Raw genomic sequence first — 12,577 nt, 5'->3', positions numbered from 1 at the left:
TGCAGGCTCTAGAGTGCAGGCTCAGTAGTTGTGGTGCATGGGCTTAGTTGCTCCGTGGCATGGGATCTTCCCGGACCAGGGATCGAACCTGTGTCCCCTGCATTGGCAGGCAGATTCTTAACAAAGGCACCACCAGGGAAGTCCCTAAGGTTAAAAAGTCTTGATAGAAGTTTTATTTGTTTTTATTATTAAAAAAAATTTTTTTATCAGTTCTTTCATTGTTTTATAGATAAGCGCTGTAGCACTTTTTTTTTAAATTGGAGTATAATTGCTTTATAATGTTGTGTTAGTTTCTGCTGTACAATGAAGTGAATCAGCTATATGTATACCTATATCCCCTCCCTCTTAGACTTCCCTCCCACCCACCCCGCATCCCACCCATCTAGGTCATCACAGAGCACTAAGGTGAGCTTCCTGTGCTTTATAGCATGGTCCCACTAGCTATTTTACACATGGTAGTGTATATATGTCAATCCTGATCTCCTAATTGGTCCCACCCTCCCCTTCCCCACTGTGTCCACATGTCCATTCTCTACGTCTACGTCTCTATTCCTGTCCTGCAAATAGGTTCATCTGTACCATTTTTCTACATTCCACATATATGTGTTAATATACGATATTTGTTTTGCTCTTTCTGGCTTACCTCACTCTGTATGAAAGACTCTAGGTCCATCCACATCTCTACAAATGACCCAATTTCATTCCTTTTTATGGCTGAGTAATATTCCATTGTATGTATATACCACATCTTCTTTATCCATTCATCTGTTATTGGACATTTAGGTTGATTTTATGCCCTGGCTATTGTAAATAGTGCTGCAATGAACATTGGTGTACATGTGTCCTTTTTTTTTTTTTTTTTTTTTTACATGTGTCCTTTTGAATTATGGTTTTCTCAGGGTACATGCTCAGTTGTGGGATTGCTGGGTCATATGGTAGTTCTATTTTTAGTTGTTTAAGGAACCTCCATACTGTTCTCCAAAGTGGCTGTATCAATTTACATTCCCACCAACAGTGCAAGAGGGTTCCCTTTTCTCCACACCCTCTCCAACATTTATTGTCTGTAGATTTTTTGATGATGGCCATTCTGAATGGTGTGAGGTGATACCTCACTGTAGTTTCGATTTGCATTTCTCTAATAATTAGTGATGTTGAGCATCTTTTCATGTGCCTCTTGGCCATCTATATGTCTCCTTTGGTGAAATCTCTATTTAGGTCTTCCGCCCATTTTTTACTTGGGTCATTTGCTTTTTTTTGATATTGAGCTCTATGAACTGTTTGTATATTTTGGAAATTAATCCTTTGTCTGTTGCTTTGTTTGAAAATATTTTCTCCCATTCTGAGTGTTGTCTTTTCATCTTGTTTCTTTGCTGTGCAAAAGCTTTTAAGTATAATTAGGTCCCATTTTTTTATATTAATTACTCTAGGAGGTGCGTCAAAAAAGATCTTGGTGTGGTTTATGTAAAAGAGTGTTTTTCCTATTTTTCCCTCCAAGAGTTTCATAGTGCCCAGTCTTACATGTAGGTCTTTAGTCCATTTTGAGTTTATTTTTGTGTATGGTGTTAGGCAGTGTTCTAATTTCATTCCTTTACATGTAGCTGTCCAGTTTTCCCAGCACCACTTATTGAAGAGGCTGTCTTTTCTCCATTGTGTGTTCTTGCCTCCTTTGTCATAAATTAGGTGACCATATGTGCATGGGTTTATCTCTGGGCCTTCTATCTTGTACCATTGATCTATATTTCTGTTTTTTTGCCAGTACCATACTATCTTGATTACTGTAGCTTCGTAGTACAGTTTGAAGTTGGGGGAGCCTGATTCCTCCAGCTTTGTTTTGCTTTCTCAGGATTGCTTTGGCTATTCAGGGTCTTTTGTGTTTCCATACAAATTGTAAAATTTTTTTTCTAATTCTGTGAAGAATGCCACTGGTAATTTGATAAGAGATTGCATTGAATCTGTAGATTGTTTTGGGTAGTATAGTCATTTTCACAATATTGATTCTTCCAATCCAAGAACATAGTATATTTATCCATCTGTTTATGTCATCTTTGATTTCTTTCATCAGTGTTTTACAGTTTTCTGAGTACAGGTCTTTTGCCTCCTTAGGTAGGTTTATTCCTAGGTATTTTATTCTTTTTGTTGTGATGGTAAATGGGAGTGTTTCCTTAATTTCTCTTTCAGATTTTTCATCATTAGTGTATTGGAATGCAGGAGATTTCTGTGCATTAATTTTGTAATCTGTTACTTTACCAGATTCATTGACTAGCTCTAGTAGTTTTCTGGTGGCATCTTTAGGATTCTCTATGTATAGTATCATGTCATCTGCAAACAGAGACAGTTTTACTTTTTCTTTTCCCATTTGTATTCCTTTTATTTCTTTTATTTCTTTCTGATTGCTGTGGCTAGGACTTCCAGAACTATGTTGAATGAGAGTGGTAAGAGTGAACATCCTTGTTTTGTTCCTGATCTTAGTGGAAATGGTTTCAGTTTTTCACCATTGAGAATGATGTTGGCTGTGGGTTTGTCATATATGGCCTTTATTATGTTGAGGTAGGTTCCCTCTATTTTCAGGAGAGTTTTTATCATAAATTGATGTTGAATTTTGTCAAAAGCTTTTTCTGCATCTATTAAGAGGATCATATGCTCTTTACTCCTCAGTTTGTTAATATGGTGTATCACATTGATTAATTTGCATATATTGAAGAATCCTTGCATCCCTGGGATAAATCCCACTTGATCATGGTGTATGATCCTTTTCATGTGTTGTTGGATTCTGTTTTCTAGTATTTTGTTGAGGATTTTTGCGTCTGTGTTCATCAGTGATATTGGTCTGTAATTTTCTTTTTTTGTGATATCTTTCTCTGGTTTTGGTATCAGGGTGGTGGTGGCCTTATAGAACAGATTGGGAGTGTTCCTCCCTCTGCAATTTTTCAAAGAGTTTGAGAAGGATAGGTGTTAGCTCTAGTCTAAATGTTTGATAGAATTCGCCTGTGAAGCCATCTGGTCCTGTACTTTTGTTTGTCGGAAGTTTTTATTTAATAAATTTATTTATTTTGTTTATTTATTTTTGGCTGCATTGGGTCTTCGTTGCTGTGCGCAGGCTTTCTCTAGTTGCGGTGAGCGGGGGCTACTCTTCGTTCCGGTGCACAGGCTTCTCATTGTGGTGGCTTCTCTTGTTGCAGAGCACAGGCTCTAGGCACGTGGGCTTCAGCAGTTGTGGCACGTGGGCTCAGTAGTTGTGGCGCATGGGCTTAGTTGCTCTGTGGCATGTGGGATCTTCCTGGACCAGGGCTCAAACCCGTGTCCCCTGCATTGGTAGGCTGATTCTTAACTACTGCGCCACGAGGGAAGCCCCTGTCGGAAGTTTTTAAATCACAGTTTCAATCTCGGTACTTGTGCTTGGTCTGTTTATATTTTCTAATTCTTCCTGGTTCAATCTTGGAAAATTGTACCTTTCCAAAAATTTGCCCATTTCTTCGAGGTTGTCCATTTTATTGGCATACAGTTTTTTGTAGTAGTCTCTTACAATCCTTTGTATTTCTGTGGTGTCAGTTGTGATATCTCCTTTTTCATTCCTCTCCCTTTTTATCGTGATGAGTCTGGCTAAAGATTTATCAATTTTGTTTATCTTCTCAAAGAACCAACTTTTAGTTTTATTGATCTTTCCTATTGTTTTTTTTGTTTCTATTTCATTTATTTCTGCTCTGATCTTTATGATTTCTTTCCTTCTACTGACTGTGGATTTTCTTTGTTCTTCTTTCTCTAGTTGCTTTAGGTGTAAGGTTAGATTGTTTATTTGAGATTTTTCTTGTTTCTTGAGGTGAGATTAAATTGCTATAAACTTCCCTCTTAGAACTGCTTCTGCTGCATCCCATAGGTTTTGGGTCATCGTGTTTTCATTGTCATTTGTTTCTAAGTATTTTTTAATTTCTTCTTTGATTTCTTCAGTGATAGCTTGGTTATTTAGTAGCACACTGTTTAGCCTCAGTGAATTTGTGTTTTTTACAGTTTTTTTTTCCTGTAATTGATTTCTAATCTTATAGCGTTGTGGGTGGAAAAGATACTTGATGTAATTTCATTTTTCTTAAATTTTCTGAGGCTTGATTTGTGACCCAAGATGTGATCTACCCTGGAGAATTATCTGTGTGCACTTGAGAAGAAAGTGTATTCTGCCACTTTCAGGTGGAATGGCCTATAAATATCAATTCAATCTACCTGGTCTATTGTGTCATTTAAAGCTTCTGTTTCCTTATTTATTTTCTGTTTGGATGATATGTCCATTGGTGTAAGTGGGGTGTTAAAGTCCCCTACTATTATTGTGTTACTGTCGATTTCCCCTTTTATGGTTGTTAGCATTTGCTTTATGTATTGAGGTACTCCTATGTTGGGTGCATACATATTTATAATTGTTATATCTTCTTCTTGTATTGATCCCTTCATCATTATGTAGTGTCCTTCCTTGTCTCTTGTAACAATCTTTATTTTAAAGACTATTTTATCGGGCTTCCCTGGTGGCGCAGCTGTTGAGAGTCCGCCTGCCGATGCAGGGGACACGGGTTCGTGCCCCAGTCCGGGAAGATCCCACATGCCGTGGAGCGGCTGGGCCCGTGAGCCATGGCCGCTGAGCCTGCGTGTCTGGAGCCTGTGCTCCGCAATGGGAGATACCACAACAGTGAGAGGCCTGCGTACCGCAAAAAAATAATAATAATAATAAAAAAAGTAAAAAAACAAAGACTATTTTATCTGATACGAATATTGCTACTCCAGGTTTCTTTTGATTTTCATTTGCATGGAATATCTTTTTCCATCCCCTCACTTTCAGTCTGTATGTATCCCTAGGTTTGAAGTGGGTCTCTTGTAGACAGCATATATATGGGTCTTGTTTTTGTATCCGTTCAGCCAGTCTGTGTCTTTTGTTTGGGGCATTTAATTCATTTACAGTTAAGGCAATTATTGATATGTATGTTCCTATTACCATTTTCTTAATCGGGTTTTTTTTTGTGAGTCTTTTCCTCCTCTTGTGTTTCCCAGCTAGAGAAATTCCTTTAGCATTTGCTGTAAAACTTGTTTGGTGGTGCTGAATTCTCTTAGCTTTTGCTTGTCTGTAAAGCTTTTGATTTCTCTGTTGAATATTAATGAGATCCTTGCTGGGTAGAGTAATCTTGGTTGTAGGTTTTTGTCTTTCATCACTTTAAGTATATCCTGTCACTCCCTTCTGGCCTGCAAAGTTTCTGCTGAAAAATCTGCTGATAAGCTTATGGGGATTCCTTTATATGTTGTTTTTTGCTTTTCCCTTGCTGCTTTTAATATTTTTTCTTTGTCTTTAATTTTTTTTAGTTTGATTAATATGTGTCTTGGTGTGTTTCTCCTCAGGTTCATCCTGTATGGGACTCTCTGTGCTTCTTGGACTCGGGTGGCTATTTCCTTTCCCATGTTAGGGGAATTTTCGGCTATAATCCTTCAAATATTTTCTCAGGCCCTTCTTTTTCTCTTCTTTTTCTGGGACCCCTGTAATTCGAATGTTGGTGCACTTATTGTCATCTGAGAAGTCTCTGAGATTGTCTTCAATTCTTTTCATTCTTTTTTCTTTATTCTGCTCCTTGGCAGTTATTTCTACTTTTCTGTCTTCCAGCTCACTTACTGGTTCTTCTGCCTCTGGTATTCTGTTATTGATTCCCTGTAGTGTATTTTTCATTTCAATTATTGTACTGTTCATCTCTGTTTGTTTGTTCTTTAGTTTTTCTAGGTCTTTTTTAAACATTTCTTGTATTTTCTCAATCCATGCCTCCATTCTATTTCTGAGATTATGGATCATCTTTACCATCATTACTCTGAATTCCTTTTCAGGTAGGTTGCCTATTTCCTCTTCATTTATTTGGTGTCATAGGTTTTTACCTTTGTCCTTTATCTGTAACATATTGTTTTGTCATCTCATTTTTTTTTTTTTTTTTTTGATGGGTGGGATTGTGTTCCTGTCTTACTGGTTGTTTGGCCTGAGGCTTCCAGCACTGGAGTTTGTAGGCTGTTGGGTAGAGCCGGGTCTTGGTGCTGAGCTGAGGACCTCTGGGAATCCTCACTCTGATGAACATTCCCTAGGGTCTGAGATTCTTTGTTAGTCCAGTGGTTCAGACCTGGAGCTCCCACCACAGGAGCTCAGGCCCGACCCCCAGCTCATGAACCAAGATATTGCAAGCCAAGCTTGGCTGCAAAAAAAAAAAGTAAAAAAGGGAGCAGAACAATAACAAAGAGTATGAAATAAAATAAGATTAGAAAACTAACAGATATGTTAGAAGAAATAAAAATATAGATGAAACAACAACTGGAAGGTAAAACAGAACCACAATAGCAAAAAAGAGGAAAAAAGAAAGAAAAGCCAGAAAAGGCCTTGGCTGTGGGGGATGGGGCTTAGGCAGGGGCAGGGTTTAGGTGGCAGGAGGGGTCTAGGCTTAGGACCATGTGGCCAGAAAAGGCCCTGGGGGTGGGGTGGGGCTTAGGTTCAGCATGGCCTCAGAGAGTAGAGGACCAGGCCCAGGACCCCAGCAGGCTCCCTGGGCCCCAGTGGGTGGCAGAAATGCCAGGCACATTCCCCCCACCATCCTCTGATCCCAGAGGATCCCTCCCCATTCTCCTCTCCTCTTCTTCTCCCCCACTCCTATGCCCCTAGGACCCAGGTGGCCAGAGGCTGCCCCGGAAGGCAGGGGACCAGGCCTGGAAGCCCATCAGGCTCCCCAGGGCCCAAGTGGGCAGGGGAAAATAGCTGCGTTTCCTCTGATCCTCTCGTCCCAGAGGGTTCCCCACCCCTGTCTACCTTTCCTCCTCTTCCCCCCTCCTCCCTCCCTCCTATGCCCCTAGGACCAATGCAGCCAGAGGGGGCCTTGGAGTGGGGAGGACCTGACCCGGGAGCCCAGCAGGCTTCCCAGGGCCAGATTGGGCAGGGGAAACACTAGCTGCGTTCCCCCCCCATCCTCTGAACCCCCGAGGGTCCCTCCAGGTGTGGGGAACTCCTCCCATCCCCCAGCCACCCCTCAGGGGTGCTGGTCCCATCTGGCCTCCTCTTCTCCTCCCCCCCTCCTCCCCCCTCCTCCCCCCTCCTTCCCCTCACTCCCCGCCACATCCTGCCCAGTTGCTCGGGGGTTCCTCCTGTCCCCTGGGGTGTCGAGTTCCCCCACCAGCATCTGGTAAGTGCCGTAGTTGTGGGGAGACACGAACTCCACATCCTCCCACTCCGCCATCTTGACTCTGCCTGTAGAAGTTGGTTTTAAATACCACATGTAAAAATAAAGAGTATAGTTTTTGGGTTGTCATTTAAAAAATTCTTTCAGGTGGAATAATATCCCTCACAACTGTAGCTATTTTGTATTCAAGGACGTAGTCCATTATGAACTATTCCTTAGATAACTGGTCTCAATAGACTTGATATTTTTAAAATGTACTAACAAATATTGAATATACTTCCCCCCCATCTAAACCAAAAGCATGACTATTATCACTTATTGTAATAATAAGCAATTAAGTAATTGCGCAAGAGATATCTGTTATGAAGTTAGGAAATATGGCATTTTTATATATGTCAGGGCTACAAGTAGAATGACAGCTAAATTCAAAGCTGGGCATTACTTGGTGAATTCATTAGCTGTAGTGCGTCAGTGAAGAGCTGAGGCTCTGTAGACAGACTGAGTTTTAATTTTGATTCTGTCATTCACTAGCAATGTAACCTCCGTCAAGTTTCTGTTTTCCTTGTCTCTAGAGTGGGACTAAGGTACCTACCTCATTGTGATAATTATATGAGAAAATATATGATGTACTCAGCATAGTGCTTGGCACATGGTAAATACTCTGTAAATGTTAGTTAATATGGTAATCAATAACAAGACATTTTAACAAATTACACTTCAAAAATTACAGACTGATTATTTATATGGTAGATTGTAAGTTTGTAAGGTATTAGCTACTTTCAGTCAAGTTTATTTGCCTTTAACAAATATACTGTGATTGTAAATGCTTTTTTTTTCTAAGCAGAAGGCTTAAAAACCTTTTTACTTAGAAACATTTCTGATAAAAACTTTATTTAAAATTGGATTTATAGGATGGTAGAGCCATACTTAAGAGATCATCTCTTCTGCCTATTAATTTACTAGTGAGGAGGCTGAGTCCTATAGAATTTAACTGACTTACTCTAGTTAAAATATAAAAGGAAGAAAAAACCATAAATTTGAACATTGTCTTTTATGGTGGTAGACATTAGCCCCTCTTGGAAAGAAGAGAAATAGGATGGTCACCTGGATAATAGAGGTCTGATACATTTTTGAAATAAACTCTACAAATATTTAATGATGACATTTTCTTTTTATAGACCATGGTTCTATTGTCTTGGTGTAATTATTAGTGCCCCTTTCACCCTCAAAAGTGTCTCAGTTTGGACAATATATCATATGCTCTTCCAGTTTAGTAGTGTTTATGCAGGCAAAAAGTAGCAACCGTCTGGTAATTTGTGGACTGGGTAGATCCCAGAATAAACTATTTTTTCTTGATCTAAAATTGGGAAACGGTTGAAATTACTGGACAATTACTCAATACTTTCTTCATCTTCTGAGTGTAGTCCTCTAGAAAAGAAGTTATTAAACGATAGCTTGACAGGGATGGAAATATCTATTAATAGCTGGAATTATATGCAAAATGGTGTGTGTGTGTGTGTGTGTGTGTGTGTGTGTACATTTTTCTGGGAAGTGTGTCCATATTTTCTGTCAGAGTCTCAAAGGCTCTACAACAACTCAAAAGACTAACAAACATTGTTCCACCTTATGTTCCATTCTTACTGGCTGTTGTTGCCCTGCTTCACTTTTTAAATACCAAATTTGTGAGAGACAAGAGGAAATTAATTTCAAATAGTGCTTTTATAACTCAAATACTTCTATAACTTTAAAACTCCTTAGTGAAAATTATTAAATCGAGCCATATGAAATGTTGACAAAAATCACTTGAAGGTGAGGTACCTGATGGGAGAGCTCGTTTACAGGGAAGGAGGAAGATAACACCAAACAGTGGGTTTGGGCCCACCGTTGAAATGAAATGAAATTCATTTGGGCCAGGAAATGGAATTCTTGCCAGTTTTTAACCTGAGGAAATGGCCATTTAATAAGACTTAACAGAATGATCTCACAAGTGAATTTAATTCAATGAACTGTATTGAGAACACACTTTATGAAATCATTGTACAAAGAGCTGTTCAAGCAATATAAGTATCATTTAGACATCCCTCCCCATTTTAGGAGAATTTGGAGAGCTTTAAATTGGGAAATGGCTGGCTTTTTATTCACTGTGACTCGAATATTCTGACACAACACTCAAGGAAAAATAATTTTGATGGGGAAGACAAACATTTAACTAACTCACATAATATACAGCAAAATCAAATAAGCATCAAATGGAGTCTCAAGGAACATGCTGAGGGTCCACAGAGGAAAGGCAGGGTTAATTGTGACTTTAGTGATCAGGAAGGGCTTCACGAGCAGGCAATGATCTCTTGTGGAGAGCAGATGGGTGGACATAACAGATTCAAGGAACTTGATTAGCTGTGATTTTTGTTCTTACTGCTTATCCTCTTTTCCTGCTCTTAATCAATTTTTTTTTTTTTTTTTTTTTTGCGGTACGCGGGCCTCTCACTGTTGTGGCCTCTCCCGTTGCGGAGCACAGGCTCTGGACGCGCAGGCTCAGCGGCCATGGCTCACGGGCCCAGACACTCCGCGGCATGTGGCATCTTCCCGGACCGGGGCACGAACCCATGTCCCCTGCATTGGCAGGCGGACCCTCAACCACTGCGCCACCAGGGAAGCCCAAATTTTTTCTTTTTTATTAGCCCCCGTAATTTTTCTTGAAATGGGAAAGGATAAAATAATGATATTTCTTAAGATGACCAAGAACAGAAGAGAACATGCTTTTAGAGTGCAAGCACTCAGCTCCCTAGGATAAAGAGTCTAAATATATACTTAAATCCAAATATAGATGGATAGAAGAGTATCTGCTGTGTTCAAGGGAACACACTGACCAGTTGAAGAAGGTTTGCTTTATCCTCTGTTTTTTAAAAAAGTTTTTGAAATGATAGCTGTTAGAAAAAAAGGCTTTCAGTTTTTGAAATGATAGCTATTAGAAAAAAAGGCAGTACAATTGCTCAATTTTAAATAACTGCCTATCTTGGGAACAGAGTCCCAGGAGAGGGCTGGCAGAAATGGCTCATGATTTTTTTAGCTGTCTGAATTTTAATTTTACACAGAAGAAAATAGAATCTGTGCAAAGTATGCACAAGTATGTATAGAATTAGAAGGCCTAAGTTGTTAAGTGGGTAAAGATTCCTTCAAAGCATACTTAAACATTCAAGCATAATAATACGCACAAACACACACACACACACACACACAGAGGGTTAGAATTATATATTTTAGCTTAGTAATAAAGAGACACAGTTTCCATCAGGAGAAAAAGAAAAGCATAATATATACTTCCACCCATATATAATAAGAAGTATTTTGGCGGGTGTCAGGAAATAATCCTTATTACTATTTATTTAATTCATAAATATTAAACATCTTTGAAAATTTGATTCTAAAGCTAATTTTCTAGGGCAAATGTTAACAGCATGCAGATGCTGGAGGTCATCTCGCCCAAATTTCTCATTTCACAGTTGAGAAATTGGAGGCCCAGCGAGAGACTAGGTGGCTTGCTCGTCTTCTCTTCCATTGGGTATTCAGCCCCATAGCCTCTCCACTATCTCACTTATTTTCATGAGCTTTCAGCATTCATGGCAACCAGTAACAATAAACATTTTATAAGAATATATGAAAATTGAAGTCACTGATTATTACATTCCAATTCTCTATATATCTTAATTGTTCCAAGAAAAGAAAGAATTTTTAATTTTTCAGTACATGTTTCTTGGATGTAACTCTGTATTTGGAAAGGAAAGAAGAAAATGGAGGCAAATATCAAAATCTTAGTTCTCAAAATAAATAACAGCTATATTGAGATATAATTTACATACCACAAAGTTCACCCTAAAGTGTACAATCCAATGGTTTTTAGTCTGTGCACTATATTGTGCTTACATCACTATTATCTAATTCCAGAATGCTTTCATCGCTTCCTGACAGAGCCCTGTATCCATTAGCAGTTATTTCCCATTCTCTTCCCCCTCCCACAGCCCCTGACAACCACTAATCTACTCTCTATCTCTAAACATTTTCCTATTCTGAACATTTAATATAAATGGAATCATACGTACCCTTTTGTGTGTGGCTTATTTCGCTAAGAATAGTTTTCAACGTTTATTCATGTGGTAGCATGTATCAATACTTCTTCCCTTTTAATGGTAGTATTAGTATTCCATTGCAGGGATATAGTATATTTTGTTTAGCCATTCATCATTTAATAGATATTTGAGTTGTTTCCATTTTTTGGTTATTGTGAATGCAAAAATATTTGTGTGTAGGTTTTTGTTATGGATATATGTCTTCAATTTTCTTGTTGTATATGCCTAGGAGTGAAATTGATGATCACATGGTAACTCTATGTTTTACATTTTGAGAAATTATCAGATCTTCCAAAGCGACAGCACCATTTTGCATCCCCACCAGCAATGCATGAGGGTTATAATTTCTCCATATCTTCCCCAACATTTGTTAGTCTCTTTTTGATTATAGCCTTCCTAGTAGGTGTGAGGTAAATAGATCACTGTGGTTTTGATACACATTTCATAATGACTAATGACATTGAGCTTCTTTTTGTGTGCTTATTGGCCATTTGCATATGTTCTTTGGAAAAACGTCTGTTCCTTTTTTGCCTATTTTTAATATTGGGTCATTATTTTTTAATTGTTGATTTGTAAAAGTTCTTTATATATTCTGGATACAAGTGCTTCATCGGATATATGATTTGTAAATATTTCCTCCCATTTTGTGGGCTGTCTTTTACTTCTTTGATGATGTCCTTTGAAGCACAAAGGTTTTGAATTTAATGTGTGGTCACTAGGTGACCTTGTAGCCTCAGTAAGGCTACAGTAAGCTTCCCACAGCACTCCCATCTTTGACATAGAAGCTGGTTTTTCACAGGTTTCCTGCCCATATCAGGGCCCTCATTCCCTGTGCAGTACCACGTGTGGATTGCTGGGAGCCTGGAAGGTTTCACTGAGCCATTACTTCCTCTTCCAAGCTCTGTGGCCTTCCTGCTCCCAGGGCTCCCATCCCGTGTGCACACCCACTTCTCTTTGCTGGTTAACTATCCTCGGCCCACACTGTGGAGGGATGCCTCCTGCTCTCCCAGTGACCCCAATCAGCTCTGGCTAAAACAAACCAGTGAACTTTTCTGATATCTAGTGGCCTGAACCGTACCTTCTTTAATGAGGTCTGAACCCTGGGGAGGAGAACCCCTTCCAACTTTGTTCTTCCCTGGCTACTGTCCCTCAGCCCTAGAGTACCACGAAGTTTCCTTACACTTGTTCCTATGCACTCGTTTATCAGAATTTGATCATTCTTTATATATGCATTCTCTGTTTAACCCACTGTGTGATCTGGCCTACACTAATACAACA

At 39.2% G+C, this 12,577-nt stretch overlaps 1 protein-coding gene across 1 annotated transcript in view; it reads left to right on the top strand.

The window, feature by feature from the left end:
- Positions 1 to 12,577, top strand: part of LOC117201200 (uncharacterized) — a 50,763-nt gene that overhangs the window by 19,944 nt on the left and 18,242 nt on the right. Inside the window, exon 2 of the mRNA XM_049709651.1 lies at positions 5,744 to 5,844. Coding sequence (XP_049565608.1) covers positions 5,744 to 5,844 — 101 coding nt within the window. The remainder of the gene's footprint in view (positions 1 to 5,743; positions 5,845 to 12,577) is intronic.

Source organism: Orcinus orca, chromosome 4 (genome assembly GCF_937001465.1).
Source record: "Orcinus orca chromosome 4, mOrcOrc1.1, whole genome shotgun sequence".
In the NCBI taxonomy this organism is placed as follows: domain Eukaryota; kingdom Metazoa; phylum Chordata; class Mammalia; order Artiodactyla; family Delphinidae; genus Orcinus; species Orcinus orca.
Note: the sequence above shows the minus strand (reverse complement) of the source record. Positions and strands in the feature narration are given on the sequence as shown.